The sequence below is a fragment of the Gobius niger genome (genome assembly GCF_951799975.1).
Source record: "Gobius niger genome assembly, chromosome: 12".
NCBI lineage: Eukaryota > Metazoa > Chordata > Actinopteri > Gobiiformes > Gobiidae > Gobius > Gobius niger.
In genome coordinates this window covers 27,208,795-27,228,327 of record NC_136863.1, presented here as the reverse complement: position 1 = coordinate 27,228,327, position 19,533 = coordinate 27,208,795, and the positions used below count along the sequence as shown (strand labels likewise).

Below are 19,533 nucleotides of genomic sequence, written 5' to 3'. Positions count from 1 at the left end.
ATTTTTTTTTTTTCCCTCCCAGTCCTTTGTATTCCTCATGACAATAGCAACTCCTTATTAGAATCCCGTGAGTCACGCAGTGCTTTGTATTGTCCGCTCTGAACCGTCGGATACCTTTGGGACCGACGCTGACGTACGTTCGCTCAGTGAAAGTAGGAGTTTCCGCGTTGACTTTCGGTGCGTGTATGCTTAGTGCCAGATACCGTAAGGCCATTGTGGAGCTTATTTATAGGGAACAATGGCGTCATGTTCGGTCTGTTTGGGTGTGATGTTGTGCTCCAGGGCAGTGGCTCTTGACCTTTTCCCCCCCAAGTGCAACAGAACATTGACAAACGTATTATTTTTGACGGCAGAGGGTCCTTTCGTCATCATGCACAGGTTTTTGAATATTGTCTCCACTTTTGGACGCCTTTCAGAGAAAATAATCAGCCCTTAGTTCATACATGCTGATAGTTGAGACTTTGGACTTTCAGACTGTTTTCGTTTCATGTGGATTGAACAAGTAATGACAGAGATTTCAACCTGGATAGACTCAAACAGACAAAAGCAGCGATTAGGAAGATTTATTGACATGTATATTAGTTTTGGCGATCAGACCCCGGCCGTAGACATCGATGTATGAAAGTCAGCTTGGGGTTAGGGATGTCTTCCCCCGGAGCCTGGACACTGGTGGTGGTATGGGAGACCCGTGAAGATGCAGCAGGTGGAAGCCGTGGATGGAAGAGGCGGAGATGGGGTGGGGGTGGGTCACAGCACAGCTGGGAAACGAACGAACCATGATTGCTGAAGCTTGAAAGCGAGACCGAGGGCGATGATTGGCTGGTATGAAGGTGCGGCTCTTACGCTGATGGCTGAGGTGGAGGTGTGGCCCTCTCGGAAGCGATCATTGGCTGGAGGTATGTGATGCTGAAATTAGTCTACCAGGTTGAATTAACACCTAGGCTTCATATCAGCCAAAAACAAAGAAGAAGGGCCTGATCTTGCGTTTCTAAGCCGGGGTGGAAGCTTCAGCCTCACACCTGGTGCGGTAAGTGGCTGGACAGACTCCCATAGCGATGTTACATTTCCCTGTCCAAGCTTTGCCTCCTGTAGACTGTACCAGACTGGAATATTATCCGCTACTGTGGGTAGGTGAGCGGGGCCCATCGTGGGCAGGGATCAGGACCACAGTGTAGCTTCATGTTTTGTGCACAATTTCCACTTAAGCAGCGATAAAAAGACAGAGAGGACAGAGACAGAGCCACACCAGGACACGTTTTTTTTTCAGCTAAACTTTCCTGTTCCTGTTAATTTAAAGAACAGCAGAGCGAAGGGGTCAGCTTGTTTGGTCAGCTCTGTTTGCACAATTGCACAATTGTTAAGTTTAATGTAAAATATTGTCTTTTTCTCAAAATGTTTTGTTGAATAAGAGTTCAATAAGAAATGATGCTGAAACTAACCTGATAAAAGTCATTTCAACTGGCTCAAGTAATGATTCGATACTTTTTATGTACAGAAATACAATATTAAAATAAATGTTTTCTGGGAAACATTTATTTTTCATTTCACTGAAAATGGTTCCGCGACTCACTTTAGGGTCCCGACCCACCAGTTGAGAACCACTGCTCTAAGCGACGCCCTCAGGTGAGCAAGTCCGCAAGATTCCAACTTCGTCTTGAGCAACGCTGTTGTTGCGCCGAGAAGAAGATCGGGTCCAAAATATCTGCATTTCGGCAGTTACCATAGTTACCACCATGGATTTTTCAGAGGCCCACCGCCTTCTTCTTTAGAAGTCTTTAGAATGTTGTGATGTCTCGTGAGCGCAACCTTTTCTAACCACTCCATTGCTCTAAGATATGGGGCCAGATCTTGTGGCGGCGCACGGGGCGGCGCAGGCTCTTGGCGAATTATTTTCCGAGTGGCGGCGCTATGTGTGCCATTCGCCTCCGCCACCTGTGAGGGGGCGTCACAAGAGGAGGTGACTGCACTGATGGAAACACGGCTGACATTCACTTCCTCGTTTACATTGCGCTGTCTTGCGTTCTTTCTTAAGCCTTAGGCTCTCACAGGTCAAACTAAAAACTTTATTTACCCCATCGTGAGCTAAACCATGTTCATGTCTCGAGAGAAAAAGAGCTACAGCGTCCGCTGTGGCGCGGATCGGCCCGCGCTTGGCGTGAACAAAACAAAAGCACATGTTCACCCCCCACTCCCACACAACCACTCTCCTGGACGCTGAGTCGATCTGTTTGGAGGAAAATGTGTTTGTCTCCACCCACTTAAATGCGCTAAGTCTTCGTTTTGATGCACAAGATCGGGCCCATTGTGTTTTGAATCATGTTTTTAGCAGTTTGATTAAAGAATGCTGACAAATCAAACAATCATACCAATCGTTTCCTACGTGCTGCACACCACTTTGGATTCAGATTGAGATTTTAATTGAGGCAGTTACCAAATCACTTCAATTAGGCAGTGCAATTTCCAACAACAGAAGTGGGTCTCATTCAGGGCTCGTTCATATGCACAAATCAGTCATTTTTCATGCAAATTCACAAAATAGTTCTTAACTGAAAATGTTCTAAACTACAAGAGCCAGAATGATGCATGAATCGCTCGACAAGTCTCAAAGGAACAAACTGCAAATTTGTGAAATATTAAGTTTTGAAAAATGATATCTGTGTAAGTCTATTCCTGCACCTGAAGATGTACTATCTTGTTTATTAGCATCAGTAAAAGTGCTTCTTGTTCTAAATTGAATAGATCCACAGTGATCAGAGCTGTGTCCTGTTTAACTGCACTCCATCCCCATGTTTGTAGACATTGAACCATTCTGCGTCCGTGTGTGCCTTGCGGATCAGGCTCATGGTTCAATGCCAGTATTTACATAGACAAATAGGTGTTTGAGGACGTGGAGCTAGTGAAGACGCGTCAAACTTTGACCTCTTGGGAGGACCCTTTTCACCTCATCAGTCCCACCTCCCCTCACCCCGCCAGCACGATCACTCCCTCCCTCGATCACAGGCTTCATTTCATGATGACATGGCAGAGAAGTAAGCATCCAAATCATAGCGAAACCTTGGTTAAAAATCCCATCTCTGAATGACAGAACCTCCCATCTAAGTCCGTCAGAGCTGCTCTGTCTGTGGGAAAGAGAGTGGGCGGCTGGTCCACGTCATTGGAGGAGCGCAGTGGATCTATATTTGAGCCAAATGCATCAGGAGTTACAGCATGCACGCAGGTTTTCAGCAGCTTTTGTGAGGCAACCCCAGACATCACTACCCCTGCCACACAGGACAATAAGCCAATTTTAGAGCAACAGCATCGGTTATACTGCTGTTATTCTGTTCTCCCAAAATTTCATCCGATGGGCGGGGGAGCGACTGAATTTTGCAGTGCATTATGGGTAACAATAGTCTTCGCAAGTTCCAATTCTGCTGGAGCGTTTTCGTTCGCTCTGCTTGCTTCATTAGCTGATATTTTCTGATGCAGACTTCGACTTTTCCGACTCCCTACATTTGGGGCTCGTACCTCCCGCCTCCCCTCCTGCCTTCAGCGGACACTTTTAGCCACGAACTGCCCCGCTGTACATTCTCCCGCCTGGCTCAGAGCCTCGAAGGCCGAGCAGGATAGCTAAGCGTTGCCCCCGGGGTCTGTGTCCCTGGGAGAAAAAGCACTGACAGCCTCTGATTATCTCTCTGCCTAATACAACTTTATCGAGTCTGTGTTTTCAACGTGAGAACATCAGCCGTGTCAAAAAACAAGTCCGTAGCCGAGCTGCTAACCGCTCGCCCGGAGCTAACTAGCTCCTTAGCAGCGCATAGATCTGGTGAAAACAAGTATTATGCAATAATGACGTGAATACAGCCGGTAACTATATAAAGCAGCCTTTGAGATGATCACACACCGAGCCGGGCTTGATGCATTTGTGGTTTATTGCGATTGTATTGTATTGTAGGCGATTGCAGCAAGCTAACGGGGCTAACCTGGAATAACCATTGTCCACTGGCACAAATAATAGTCCTTTATTCGGACATATGGGCTGGATATGTGCTTAATTACTAGGGAGATCCTTGCGTAGATCGTGTGTATACTGTAGCTATAGTTGAAAATCCATAGGACATGGCAGTAACAAAGAGGGCCTAGTTAGAACCAAAACAGCAGTTCTGTTTCAGTCAAGAGCTCCTTCCTAGGCTTCAAAACATATTTACAATCACTCGCCCCTGAGGTCTGAATCAATCAGTGGTTTTGTAAAGCCCAATATTACAACAGGAGTTTCCTCACAGGGCTGCACAAACCATTAAGGCAATAAAACAGAACAGAAAAGTCTCCATCGCCTTCAGTCAGAATGCAGTATAATAGCAACAGGAAGTGCGCTAGGACATGAACGGTGTCATTTTGTATCACAGCGCCGCTCAGTGGATGACATTTTGGGAGAGCAGAACGCCCGAATTGTTTGACACTGGTGTAAATTGTAATACCACTGTAGACGGGACATAATCTGTACCATATTTTCAAGTCTAGAATGATCCCCCTCTGTGTTTTTCATACACAGGGATATCAGTCAGGCAGGACACAAACTCAAACATCCATGCATCAGATTAGTTTCTTTGCCTTCAAGTGTTTGACATATGTAAGGCCCTTCAGAAACAATGACGAGGGCCAAGAACTTCTTTTCAACCGGAGGTAAATGACCAAATACACCTCAACATTAAGTGACTGGTGACTTTCGGGATTCATAAACCTGTGAACCTGATTCATAAACCTGCCTGCTCATTACTGATTGGTTTACCCTGCTTCCTGTAAGCTGGTCTGTATCCTGTATCCTGTGTGTAATGGCTGTAAACAATACTAAACTTAATCCAAAAGTGTACCTAAAGACGATATAAGTTTTCTGCCTGACCTAATAAATCAACATAACTATGAATCATAAAAAACATCCAAACTCAGCGTTCATGGGACCTTAGACATATTTTTGTCTTTTCTTCTACCAGTTTTATGTAATAAAATGTCTCCGCTTGACATTTTGTAAAGTTAGCTGTTCTTCAGCCCCGCTCTGACGTGGCGTGCTCTCTCCGTGCGAACACAGCGCTGACCGCGTGGATCTCATCTGTGTAATTAAATGTCGGAGAGTGAATATCGACAGCACTTCCCCTCCCCTCGGCCGCTCGATGGCTAACGCGATTTAAGCGCGGCGCATTGATTCCACTGCGATCCCACCCACTCAATACCCGCGCGCAATCATGGCCGCGTCGATGGACATCAGCCGCACGTGCTCGGTGGGAGCGTGGACAGGAGAGGGGCTGGCTCTGGAGCGAAGCCCAAGCCAGGGGAGCGTCATACTAGAAAGGAAGAGGATTAAGTTCATCAATTTGTGTCCCGGTCTTCTCTCCGTTTTTTATGCTCATGTTTAAAACCTGCTCATTCTAAAATATGCAAATGATACTTTATAGAAATCTGTGAAGCTGCTTTTACAATGAGAATAGCAATGATCCTGTGAGAGTTCGTAATTTGCTTGGTTGAAGCTAATATACAAATGCATCAGAAGACCCCACAGCTCCTGAGTGAGTGCACAGTTCCTTTCAGGAGCTGTCGAGGAGCTCAGAGCGGACACTGTCAGCTCCGGAGGCCTAACACTTCATTCGGACAATCAGCTTTCTCTGTACAAGGCATGGAAGCCTGGAACTGTTACCCTCTGACCTGAAGGGAGAGTCAAACTGGGTCATTTTCAAACTCTTTAATCAGAGATCAGAAATGTGACCACTGTGTTTGCTGTGTTTATATTTTGCTGCACCATATTATTATGTGTTTTTCTTTGTAATGTTCCATTTTTGTGTAAAGCCCAAACTAGGGACGAATATTGAGAATTAGAAGCTGTGACAATTACTTGTTGAAAATGCCCATAACATCAGTGGCTCCAGCCCACCTTCACCTTCAACCCATCACGAACTTTATCAATGTTTTCAATGGATGTTCTTGCTGAAATTCAGTCGTTTTTTTTCTCACAGACGTCAATAATTCAAACACTCAGTTACATGATGACAGGAGGAAGTACGAGAACAGGATTTGCACTGTCCCCTTTCAAATAAGCTAATCTAATCCTACCTGTGTAGCACTAGCACGGATGACAGTAGATCTGGATCAGCGCTGAGACTGTGTGTTAGGCCATGAGACAGAAGACGGCCATTGGAACTGCTACAGCTAACATTAGCGTTGAGCAACCTTACAAAAACAAGAAACAAGCACCAATAAAGTCACTAAAACCATCCGCTACATTTAAAGCGGCTTTTAAAGTTATGCTGCGCTTATTGAATGTATAGTATTTTACGTTAGCCCTTAGCTAGTCGCTAACTGCTAGCCACAGGTGCTAATCAGCATCGGTTTAAGAGTTTTAGATGCAGTTCCTCGGCTGCTCCCAAAGGACATTCAGACCTGTGGCGGTCATGTGACTGGGACAAGATCTGGAGTGGAATCTTTAGCCTAGTAGGACTAGACTTCACATGTAAACGCACCGACTTACTCCGGGACTAACAAACACCATCAAAACAATTTGCTGGAGTAACTTCAGTCCCGCGACAGACCCAAGACCTAGGCCTACTTTTGGCCCGTGACCCGTTAGTTGAGAAACCTCTGAATCTATATTTTTTATTTACCAAAAAAAACATGAATGGTATTGAATAGCATAACATCAGTATATTTCAGTTTACCACACAATAACAGCACTAATGCTCCCCCACACTGCGCCCAGTCGGCCTCTCCCCACGTCACCGCGAGCTCTCACAAACATGACGGTTCCTCTGTCACAGATTGGCCTGCTGGAGGACTCGGGGAGGAGGAGATAACAATGAGGAGCTTCCCTTTGCCTCTCCGTACATTTGCAGCTAAATATAGCCTTTATTATGTTAGCTGCTCCAGAAGTGGGTTAGTGTGCTGCTGCCTCCCCCTCTCCCCCCCCCTCTCTCTCTCTCTCCTATGGTGTGCCGGTGCATGTGCTGATGATGCAGGGAGGCAGGCGATGCGTGAAGTGCAGGAGGTGCAGATTTACTGTCAGCGCTGGGCACAGGGGGAGGGGGGGAGCAGCATACTCAGTGTGAAGTGATGGAGAGCGGACCGTGAGCTGCTCTGCCCTCCTGTGGCAGCTTCATGTCTCTGTGCAGGGCTCTGAATATCCCACTGAAGGACTGTGTCTGCATGTGTGTGCACAGGTTCTACATCGAGAGCATTTCCTATCTGAAGGACAACGCCACCATCGAGCTGTTTTTCCTCAACGCCAAGAACGTCATTTATAAGGTAACATTTCAGACGCGTGTTGTGTGTCAGATCAGGGCCGTTAAAAAGCACTCAAATTGTGCCAATATTGATTTTTGTTTTCATCCAGTGATGAAATTAGAATTTTGTTCCCCCTCCTTTAGTATGTTGTAAAACGAGACATATGTGGGGGATTAAAGACTCGCCATCTCATTATCAACCTCATGAATTTTCAGGCTCATGGTGTTCCAGGTTTTCTGTTTAGTTTAGTTTAGTTTATCTGTTTATTTGAGCAGTTAACAATCGGCTCAAAAGGCAGAAGCAACAAGGCAAGGCAGGTTTATTTGTAATTTGTAATTTGCAATTCAAAGTGCTTCACAGTTTCATAAAAAGCTTATGAGCGCTGCCTACCCCTGAAATCAATGCAATAAAAAGTACAAGTTACATAGAGCAAAGGGAACAAAACAACAATAAAACAAATGGATTATATACACTTGCGGTATCTAGTCTGTGAAAGGGACCCTGCATGTGCAATGTGCCAATAAACCCGCCCACAATGAACATTTTGATTTAGTGGCTCACTCTTTGTCATAAAAAAAAAAAAAAACAGGTATAGGCCTTTAAGCCTTTAAATGTCATCAAAAAGTAATGATTTTGATTCCAACTGGCATTACGTGTCAAGGTGAAAATTACAAACGTTTCTAAAAATGACAATGCTCCATTTTTCATTGAAATACCAAGAATACAATGACGTTAAAAGTGCTGTTTCTGGGCAGTCAAAAGTATTACGTACGTGTGACTTGCACTGGAGATGTACTTCATGTATATTTTACCAGTTCATAAACAAATGTATTGTTTATGAACTTCCATTTCCCATAAACACATACACTTAGTACTTTATATTCAGCTGTCCGTCTGCATACCTCACTTTTATCATCTTTAATACTCATCATTTAATACAATGCTAAGATTTTGCGATAGTAGACAGTTCCTCTTACTGTCAGAAGGGGGCGCACCACCCCTGACTGTACAGAAAGTAAACAGAGGAACATACTGTACATTCTGTTAGGCATTAAAAATAAAATCATGCATTTTTATCTGATCTTAGATTAGCTCAAACCGACTCAAATTCAACATGAAATACATTTTAAGTAATCAGTCTAATTTAAGGTGGACATTTTTCCAGTGTAGATGATTTTTTATTCCTACTTGTCTGTAATCCTATAGCCCTTTAAAGCCACACTGCGGAACATTTCTGACTTTAATATTTTACAGATAGCATGTTTTATTTTTCATGCGTTGCACTGTGTATGAACTTTTGAAACTGCTGAGAATAGTTTGCAGGTTGCAGACTGTTTACAAACGCCTGCAGTGAAGCAAAGCAAACCTCCGGCCTCTTCTGGTTAGGCTACTGCACTACCCGAAACCTCCATCTTGAATTGGAGGATGGTTAATCGTACAGCCCTAACAGTTTATTTATTTGGATCGCTGGGATCATAATAAACAGTTGTATACATCCTGCACATCTATTATAGAAAACGCTATCTCAATGGCCGCCGCCTGGGCGCCGCCATGTTTATTTCCCATACCGACTTTGAAGCTAAGCAGGGACGGGCCTGGTTAGAACTGGGATGGGAGACCGTTCCTCCGAAGCTAAGCAGGGAAGGGCCTGGTTAGGACTGGGATGGGAGACCGTTTGGGAACATCAGGAAGCCTGGCGACAGTAGTGAGTTTGTGCGTGGTGCCGGCCCCCACGTTGCGGTCCCGCCGCCCGCGGCCATTGACCACGGGTCCATATGGACCGCGGTGCTGCTGTCCGAGGACAACCCGCCGTCACAACAACGCGAGTGCGCGAGATCTGACTGCCGTGCGTGTGCGCGCATCCAAACAGGGCGCTGTGTGTGTGTGCGCGTGTGCGCGCGTTTGTGTGTGCGTCGCTGCGTGTATGTGTGCGCGCGTGCATCAAAACAGGGCGGTGTGTGCGTGCGTGTGCGCGTGCGTGTGCGCGTGCGTGTGTGTGCGCGCGCGTATGTGTGCGCGCGCGCATCGAAACCGGGCGATGTGTGTCATTTGCTTTCACGTATTGTGAGCCCAGTGGTACATTTTATTCTAAAGCAGCTTTGAATGCATTGCCAATTTTATTGTAAGGTTATAAATACTGTCTAACAACGATCATTAGGCTATTTCATTTCTAAACCAACTTATTTTTTTTTACATTGTACACTACCGTGATGCACCAACCCACGGGTCCTGCACCGTGAACCGACCTGTTAGAGCTGAACCCCTCATATTTATCCATACTTATTCCACTGTCTCTTGAATTCTATTCCCTTTTAGCGAACATATTGTCGTTGTAGTTTATAAGAAAGGAGTACGGGTGCATCAAACACTCAAATTGCAGTTTGTTTGAAATTATTTTTAGCATTAATTATTTTAAACATTTGTAGTGGCCATAGTTTTTGGAATGGGTTGGGAACCACTGGTCTACAGCTGACCTGTGTGACGGGTTGGACATTTCTTTGTAATAACTCATAATCTCTGACTATCAAATGTGCACACTAGCGAGGCCCGGCCGAAGGCCGGGTCTCAGCTAGTCAACACATAAAGGACTAAGTCAGGATAGATGCTGACGATGCCAGGTTATTGCACAGGCACTCATTTCCGTTGTCCACCCTCGTTCCAAACCGATCCTGGAGGTCAGTCACTGGATGGTCATCTTAATAACCTGCTCTGTAATCCCGGCCACGTGTGGAACTGTGCTCTGTGTGTGGTGCATCTCGTGAAGCTCTACAGAGGACATTCCTGAGACGCCTGACCGACGACTCACTGCCCACCCCCCCCTCCTCGCCCCCCTCCTCCCCCCTCTCTCAGCCCATTCACAAATGAGTCATCGCAGTTCTCTCACATTCGGCCGTGTAATGCAGGCATCAGCAACGTGTTGTATGTGTTTGTCCGTAGTGAGTGACCAGTGCGCTCTCTGTTCCACAGGAGCTGATTGAAGTGGAGAGCGAGGTGGTCTTTGAACTGGCCTCCTACATCCTCCAGGTGAGAGCAAACAGAGCCACCAAATCAGCATCAAGCAGTGTGAAACAAAAGGCCAAATGGTCATATGTAATGTATAAATGTATAAAGTAAAGAAAGACGGTTTTCTCACAAATCATGTATTGATACACTAAACTCGGGACCCAGAGAAAACAATATAAAGATCGATTTAGAACATTTGAAAACAGAACATCTTAGTTTTAATGGGGAAAAAGAAAAAAAGTTTAAACTTACCCTTTACGATGCAAGCAACATCACTTTAGTAACTCCTACAGACTGTGGACTTTAAACGACTAAAACTTCAAAATGTGTCGGTAACAAATATATCAACCAAATAAAACCGTACATTTAAACCTGGCTCTATCCACTATTTAGATTTTGTTGCTGAAAATAGAGACAACTGACCAGTTTTATGAATTTATGAATTTATCTTCTATTGTTAAAGAGCTTTTTATTACTGTGGCAGTAGCACTGCAGCATTTAGAGAGCCTTTAGGGGAGGTTTCATCAGAGTTGGACCATAAGCGGAACTTTGTGAAGAAATACTTTCCTAGATACAGTATATACTGAAACTGTAGCAAACTGCAAAGTGTTTTGATCCCAGTGGAAATGAATGTGTGTGTTTGAGTCGCGGCTCGTAGTGGAAGGTTGAAGGTCGTATAGTCCATAGTGTTTTGGAGCTGGAGATCATATTCCACCTGGTCCAGCCTCGTGCAGGTGTGGGGTATAGAATAACTGTCCTAAAGGAGACAGTTCAAAAAAACTAAAGTGTACTTTGTGTTTCTGTTTCAGGAGGCTAAAGGAGACTTCACCAGGTAAGGGCTCAGGGCGCACGTCAGAATCTCTCTTCATGGTTAACGACACTTTTGGCTGAAATGATGCATATTATTTTAACAGCATCACAACTTTTCTTCGATACCAAACTGGTATTGTTTAATAGTACCCAGCCCTGCCCCGTTCCTGTACACAGTAAAAAGGTCATTCTGTGCCCCAGTTCAGACCCCTCTCACCCCCTCACCCTCTCACCCCCCTCACCCACTCACCGTCTCACCCCCCTCACCCCCTCACCCCCTTCACCCCCTCACCCTCGCACCCTCTCACCCCCTCACCCCCTGCCATTGTCTCAGGCCTGATAAGACCAGGCAGCGCTGCACCTCTGAGCTCATTTCCTGCAGAGAAAGGAGCAAACAAACACAATATCCGTCTGCCCCGACTGGAATCTGACACCCGCAGGAGAACATTCCTATCCAGTGCTTGATTTGTAAATTAGTATTTTCAGGAACACTTTTGGTCTGATGTGATGGATTGGGGGAACAGGCCAAAACATTTGCCGGAACACTCTCATTAGACACCATTATATCAGATACATTTTTTGCCATATCCCCCAAAATATTTCCCGGATCCTTTACCCTGATAAAAATTGAATTGGGGGAATGCTGCTCCCGCTTTATCAACTACTTTTCAGTACTCTTTACACATTTATACTTCCAATCAAAATACTAGCGCAAAAGAGCTGTCGGATTACAAATACATTTTTGATGAATGCGTTAAATCAGATCTTAAGGGACATGTGATAAACATGGTCATGTAAACTTTATCATCATTTAGTGTGTCTGTGTAAAACAAACATACATTTTCAACAGTGTTTTACAATGATTTCTTTCTTGAGGAATAACTTATCCTTAGTGAAGAAAAGTAAGAAAAGTACAAACAGTTGTGCTCAAAAGTTTACATACCCTGGCAGAATTTAAGATAACTTTTTTTTTTTTTTTTCAAAGAATATGAAAGAAAACACAAAATGTTTTTTTTCACTCATAGGTAGTTGTTGTGTGAAGCCATGTATGGTCACACAACTGAGTTTGCTCTTTTTAAATCATAATGAAGAAAGAAAGTTTACACACCCCAGTTGTTAATACTGTGTATTTCCTCCTTTAACATCAGTGAAGCTCTGAGTCTTTTGTGGTCGTTGTGGTTGAGGTTCTTTATTTTTCTGATAGTAAAGTGGCCCATTCTTTTGGCAAAAGTCTCCAGTTCCTGTAAGTTCCTCGGCTTTTTTGCATGAACTGCACATTTGAGCTCTCCCCACAGTGGTTCAATGATACTGAGGTCAGGAGACTGAGATGGACACTAACCGGACCTTCACTTAATTCACAAGGCCAATGATGGCCAATGGTGAAAGTCTGCCGGGGTGTGTAAACCTTTTAGAAACAGACAAAAGAGACCAAAACCTTTTTAAAGTCCGTCCTCCCCCTCTATTTCTGACCTGCAAACGCGCTATTTTCTGCAGCTCTTTCCTTTCTCTGCCTCTCTGCTCTCTCTCCCACGCTGCTCCTCTGCTAAATAATAGTAACGCTCTATTTTTACCCGTCTGCGCTGCGTGGCGTTCCCTCGCTCGGCTTCTGCACTGGTGGTGATTCTTCTGAGCGTGTGTGTTTTGTTTGTGGTCTGTCCTTCGCAGTAACGATGCCACGCGGTTGGACCTGAAGAAGCTGCCTGCCCTGCCCACCCAGGCCCTGAAGGAGCACCCCTCCCTGGCATACTGGTCAGACATCACCTCACTGTCAGCTTTATTCCAAACACATTGTCTTCAGCAAGCGCCATGTTCTGCTGTGCACATTTGTTCTCATTTTGTGAACTTGCAGGCTAGTTTTGTAGTATGAAAGTTGTGAAACTTTTAAAAGTCCTGGGCCTTTAAATGACACATTTCCCTTTTCTTTTTCCAAAGGATGAATTAATACAGAACATTTCTTGACATAAACTGACATTTGTGTAATTATTTCGCTATCTGGATGTTTGAGCTTTCATGTTTATTTGAAGACAGGGATTAGCCTTTTAATGAAGAAAAACAGAAGCTAGCCAGCTAAGTGCTAACTGCTAGCTATAGCACGGATAGTTCAAGTGAAAGAGAACACCACAGATCTCGAAATTATTATATCTTTAATCTCTTTTCCTTTTGGTTGTTTAAAAATCCTAATGGTCCTACTACACTATAGAGCAGGGGTACAGGCAATATTAGGCCCTCTAGCATAAAACATCCGACCCCCAAGGAAACAAGCAGAAAATATTGTGACTTCCTTTCAAATTTCTTGACAAAACGTCCCGTTAGGTCTTTATGATGTACAAACTGTGCTTTACTTTGGGTGACAACCGAAGGTTCGGCCCTGGTGTTTTGACAATGAAGAAAGTCCGCGCTCCAAAAAGCAAACGTGCCCACCCCACTATACGTCTGCTAAATGATGATGTCATCACTCTACTTCAGGGTCCAACTATAGCCCTATTCACTGTAAGGGGATTTAGCTGATGTTTACCTGCTGTGGAGTCGACTACAGGCTCTTTTTAAACACCTGATCACACAGAAATATTACATTTACTCTGGATTTTCTTTAGGAAGGCTTTTCTGACATTAATTATCAAATATTTATATTCTATACTCAATGAGGGCTTATTTAAAATACAAAAATTACGGTGATATATTATTCTCATTAGGAGTAAAACTGTGTTGGGCCTGTTATCTGTTATTTGAGCAGGAGATTCAGATAAGGTTGTGTTTTTTGCTGTTCTCCACAGTGTGGACTCAGAAGAAGCTTATCACTGTGTGTGACGTCACACTTAACAAACGTATAGTGGGCTCAAATGTCCAGGTGCATTGATCAGAAGTCAGAGAAATTGAACCAAGTTGAATACCTTGACTTAAAGCTGACATTTTGCAACGAAGCAAAGCTCCTTCAAAGACTGATGTGCCACGACAGGCACAAGGAGAACTCTGCCACATGATTACAACCAACAATGGCATCCAGCTAAATGATATATTTATCACTGCCTTGTGACTGGGGGTTTTAAACACCTGTGCACTGTTGGACCTGTGGGACGCCGTGACTCAGCCAGCCTGTGAAGAAGCTCCATGTTTTGTGGCGTTAAGTGTCGGCTTCGAGACCAGATAATCAATTTCAATTTATTGGATTCATGATATAATCCTAAAGACAAAAACATTCAGGAAGTAACATTTTCACATTTTAAAAATTGAGAAAAGATAGATAGAATGTGGTTCTCTGTGGTTTGAAACTGTACATCTATCAGAAACGTCTCTAATTGACTTTTATTTACACATTGTTTGTGGACAGTGAGGACCGGGTCATAGAGCACTATAAGAAGCTGAATGGACAGTCGCGAGGCCAGGCCATCGTCAAGTAAGTTTGTTGTTGGTGACTTTTACTGCAGAGACGGTCCGTGTCTGACTCCTCCTGTCTCTCCTCACAGTTACATGAGCATCGTGGAGTCCCTGCCCACATATGGAGTGCATTACTACGCTGTAAAGGTACACGCCATTCCTGCTCTTTCTGCTCTCCTGCATCTGGATTTATCCATATAATGGGGTTTCACGACCACATACAGGCAGGAGAGTCTCCACAACTTTCACAACCAAGTCCCCACAGGCTTTCTACATTTCAAACACGAGCTGGAAGTGAGAGAAACCTTTAGGGAAATGTTTTTCTTTTGTGAGCATTTTTACTTTCAATACAAATACACTGATATCCCATAGCATCTATCGGTGTGGGTGCTTCTTTACTTCTAATGCGGTTGGATAAATAAATCCACCTCATAAAGCTTGTCACTAATACAGGCTCAACATTTGTGGAAACTTGATTCCAGTGAGGTGATTGTATGTTGACGGCTGTGTTGTTGTTTGCGTTCAGGACAAGCAGGGCATCCCGTGGTGGCTGGGCCTAAGCTACAAGGGCATCTTCCAATACGACTACCAGGACAAAGTCAAGCCCAGGAAGGTAAGGAACCAGTCTGTCCACTGTCCACTCAGCCCAGAGCGGGTTCTTAAAACGAGGATGTGCTGAAATAGGAACACCAATATTACAAATGACAAATAGATGTTAAAAAGTAGTCGTAGAAGTAGTTAAAAGAGACGGAAAAAAATGTCTTAAAAATGTGACAAAAACACGGCGATTACGCAGCAAAAAAGTCGAGTTTTGAAATGAGGCGTTCATCTGGCCTGGAGGCTGTGAGCTCCAGAAGAAAATGTGCTCGGTTAAGGTGGGGGTAAAAGAGGTTACTGAGCTTTGAACCCAAAGAACAAGGCAAAATTAGAATTTGATTTTTTCACTTTCATTTAACATGGTCTTGCACATGGCCACAGTCTGAGCTGTTAGTGCTTTGCTGCCTCGTGGATTGTTTTATATTTTTGTACTATAGACCTTTTGTGAAGCACTGTGGTCAATAACTGGTTGTAAATGTGCGATATAAAGAATTTTGATTTGATTTGATGTATTCATTTTTATTTTTTATTTATTTGCTACGGCGTATTCACTTTACGTGATTCACTTATTTAGTCTTTTTAACAATATTGACCAAATGTTCCATCAGACAGTGACTCTTTCTCACTGTCCAATATTTACAGTTTTACAGATATTTTTGTGCATTATATGTACAGTATTTATAATATGCAAACACAAATCCATCATTTTCATGTGTGTTCAAATCAAATGTTCATCCTCCTTTAACCTGGTAGCTTTTCTGTGTTTGTTGAACACCAGGAGAGTTCCTGACTCTTTTACTTGTTTCTCAAGTTTATTCCATAGTCTAACTCCTGTCACCGCCACAGTTCGTTCCATTGTTTTTTTTAAATGAACCTGGGATTGTTTTTAAAGATGTCTGTTCCTTTCAAGCTATATGTGACTTATAAATTGTTTACTCAAAAACTAAGATCCAAAATCCACTTTGAAACAGTTATTTTAAAGGGACTATACAGAGATAAAAAAATGTTAAAATTAAGTTTTGTCCTCCCCCTACATGTTCCAGCCATGTCCTAATGTGTAGAATGAACTCAGACCTGTTCACCACAACTGTCTCTAAAATCCTGCACTGTCACTGAGTGTTACTTAGGGTCCGAATTGTCGTCATGCATGAGCTTAATATAGAAGGTGCAGTTACACGTGTGACCTGGGGTGGCAATAGTGAGTATAACATGGCTAACTTGCATCTAGCCCCTTTAACTAAAATATCAACAGAATAAAAGCATACATTTAAGCCTTATTTAGATTTGCTAGAAATAAGGAAATATAAATGACGTTTCCCTGTTCACTCAGAGCGTCCCGCTTTAAAGCACATTCAGCTGCAGTTTGGAATGAAATGGTGCACAGACTTTAACTACAAACTTGTCCACGGTGTCGGATTTGATTTGGAATCTGAAACTTTCCCCTTATTCCTCTGTCTCTGTGGGCTGTTTGCAAATCAAAATGAATGAAGCATGTGCTGCTCTAAACCTGGCTGTTTATCTGCCCCTCCCTTTAAACCAAAGTGAGGAGCCTGATGTGTGTCATGGGCCTGGTTTCTCTCAGCGCTGATCCCTCTCTCCTGTCCGCTCAGATGATGCAAAGGAAGCAGCTCGCAGTCATCTCAGCGTCCTGTTAGTCACAAAGCAAAGGAGGAACAGTCTGTTGATTATAAAAATGAGTCAGGGGCTCAGTAGCTTTGAGTCATTAAGTTAAACTGTGTTACTCACACAGGTGGAGGTCGAATACTTTACTCTCAATAGACAACCCCAGATACTGTTTAGCATTGGGTTATCAAAATAAAGCAGCAACATCTCCAGGATAAAATTCTTTCTGAAATAAATCTTTGTAACTAATATATCAACAAAATAAAACCATACATTTAAACCTATATCCATTATTTACAGTTTGTCGCTGATATATAGACCATTTGAACCATTTTCCTGCATAAAAAAACATATTACATTCACATAATAATCACAGAACCGTTCTGTGCTAATACTTTTCTCCTTCCTCCACTGTTTGCATAACCACGTTCTCTTCTATTTTACTAATAATATTGTGCAGTAATTACAGTAGTTAGCGGGCCCTCGTGGTTAGGTGTGTCTCTCGGGCGCCGCGCCACACGCTGCTTTGCGGTCAGCGCTTTACAACCTGACCACACGTGACTTTAATGCCTTGTTAGTGGGTTTGCTCTTAGATTATGGAGACAGTATGTTGACAGTATGTTGCCAGACTCACTGTACGTTTCTCCTTGGTTTAACATTATATCATACAGCCATCCTTTTTGTGTAGCCAGTATGTGGAACCTTGCTTCTTGACGTCATGTGATTCATTTGTTTCCATATGGCTGGCTCAAACAAGATGGATTTTTTTGAGGTTGTGAACTTAGTAATGACACTCATGACTAGGCCTGGGTACTGTTGAACAATAACAGTATGGTATGAGAGGAAACAAACATACATTACAAAATGAAAAAGAGAAGATACCTCGAAGGAGAGCTGTATGTAGTAATTTTGTAGTGTATGTTTGTATATTCTGTGTATTTTGTGGTTGCCCTTTACTGACAGGGGAGCGCTTGTTATTTAGCACACCTGTTCTGTTTTAAATGACTTGCCCTGATGAAGACCTTGCCAGGTCAGAAACGTGTTGGCGAGTGCCTCGGACTTTTTCCTCTCAGGTCATGCTCTCACGGGTTTTGTCCTGGCAGAGCACCTGATAATTACAACTAATAACAACTCTGGACCCACTGATGCTCATCCCTTTCTTGCTTTGAATAACAGTATGGTATTGGAAAAAGTATTTTGGTACTACTGGAAAAAGAATCTAACAAAAACAAAAAAAAATAATAATAATGATTTTTTTTATTATTGTTTTTCCCATTTTTTCTTTATTTTTCCCCCCCCATATTTTTGCTATTTTTTTTACTAATACTTTCCCCATTTCAACTCATTTCCCCCTATTTATTCCCCATCCCCCCTCCAATTTCTTTCATTTTGCCACAATTTCTCCCAATTTTCCCCCAAATTATTCCCCATTTTTCCACACATTGTCATTGGTGATGGACCCGATCTTCCAAACATTATTGCTCTGTTTATGTTTCTAGATGACAAATATCTTTGGAATCAGAAATCGTTCAGGTGGCGGCATCGCAAAAACCAAGTATTGTTAATGTACTAAAAGCAGTGCCCTGGTCATGACAACTATGTATGTGCTGCCGTACTATTTTGAATCTTTGTTTTCTTCCATTTTGTAGGAGAGTTGTTTAATGAGCCTTGAGCTGTCGTGTTGTTGTGGTTTAATCCCCTTTGAAAATCTGCTCAAATTAACCCAACCCAAGCCTGAATCACGTATTCTTACAAAAGAGTTACAACCGAACCTCATTGTTTTATTTTCCGAGCGTCCCCGGCTGAATGACTGTTGGAACACAAACAACAGGAAGTCCCCTCGTGTGGCTCCGTGACTGGGCTGGTGCAGCGACGGCCTCCGCCCAGCGCTCAACAATGGGGCCTCTGCGCTCATGCACCAGATACAGCGCCTTCACCCATTTAGCATTTTAGCCTCGCCAGAGTCCTCCCTCCTCCTCCGTCTGCATCAGAGTGAGCGGCATTCAGGCTACATCTGATAACGCAGGACAAACTACAAACTTTGTTCATCCCACTGTGAGACAAACACTGTCCACGTCCCGCGAGAAGGAGAATACGCCGAAGGCTCTCCATGTATCGGCTACATGATCGCGGTTGGAGGACATACAAACTTATGATGTCAAGTATATCTCCAATGTGAAAAGAAAATTTATTTGATGTGTCGTCTGAGTTGTTCGTCTTTTAGTGGGATTCATGGCTCTTCACTGGACCTCGGGATCTGTTCATTTCAAAGAGCCGTTCAGAAAACTGGCTCTTTTTAATGTAAAAGAGCCAGGATAGGATTTATATTTAAGGGACTAGATGCAGAGTTGTCATTTTTATACTCACTACTGCCACCTCGGGTCTTACGCGTAGCTGCAGTTTCTAGGCAGTTGTGGTGAACAGGTCTGGGATCATTCTACACATTAGGACATGGCAGGAACATGTAGGGGGAGGAAAATACATACTTTAAAAAAAAAATTATACTCTGTCTTGTCCCTTTAAAGCTTTGAAAAACGTGTTTGTGAATCAAATGCGCCACAACTAATAAAAAGAGGCTGCAACTGTCCGACAAATCATTTTTAGTGCATCTAGCTTTGACTTCAGTGCAAAAAGCTTTCACTCGTGTGGTCGGCTCTATTGTTGGGCTGATTCTTGTGTTCCGGGTAAAACTGACTGAAATATAAGATACGTTTCTTTTCACAACTGAGATCCGGTTCAAACCATTCACCTCAAAAGAGCCGCTCAGTCATGAACATCACATCACTATATTTTAAATGTAAATATAAATGGAGGAGTTTTCCAGCAGAATTTTTTTGGATGGTTTGCCGAAAATCATTAAAGTTATCAAGAAAGTCCCCA

General features: G+C 43.3%; 1 protein-coding gene across 4 annotated transcripts in view; it reads left to right on the top strand.

Moving 5' to 3' along the window:
- Positions 1 to 19,533, top strand: part of frmd4a (FERM domain containing 4A) — a 228,753-nt gene that overhangs the window by 185,915 nt on the left and 23,305 nt on the right. For all 4 annotated transcript variants that reach the window (XM_079567803.1, XM_079567804.1, XM_079567801.1 and 1 more), the window contains exons 5-11: positions 7,182 to 7,266; positions 10,213 to 10,269; positions 11,058 to 11,080; positions 12,724 to 12,807; positions 14,387 to 14,452; positions 14,523 to 14,580; positions 14,960 to 15,046. In XM_079567803.1, coding sequence (XP_079423929.1) covers positions 7,182 to 7,266; positions 10,213 to 10,269; positions 11,058 to 11,080; positions 12,724 to 12,807; positions 14,387 to 14,452; positions 14,523 to 14,580; positions 14,960 to 15,046 — 460 coding nt within the window. The remainder of the gene's footprint in view (positions 1 to 7,181; positions 7,267 to 10,212; positions 10,270 to 11,057; positions 11,081 to 12,723; positions 12,808 to 14,386; positions 14,453 to 14,522; positions 14,581 to 14,959; positions 15,047 to 19,533) is intronic.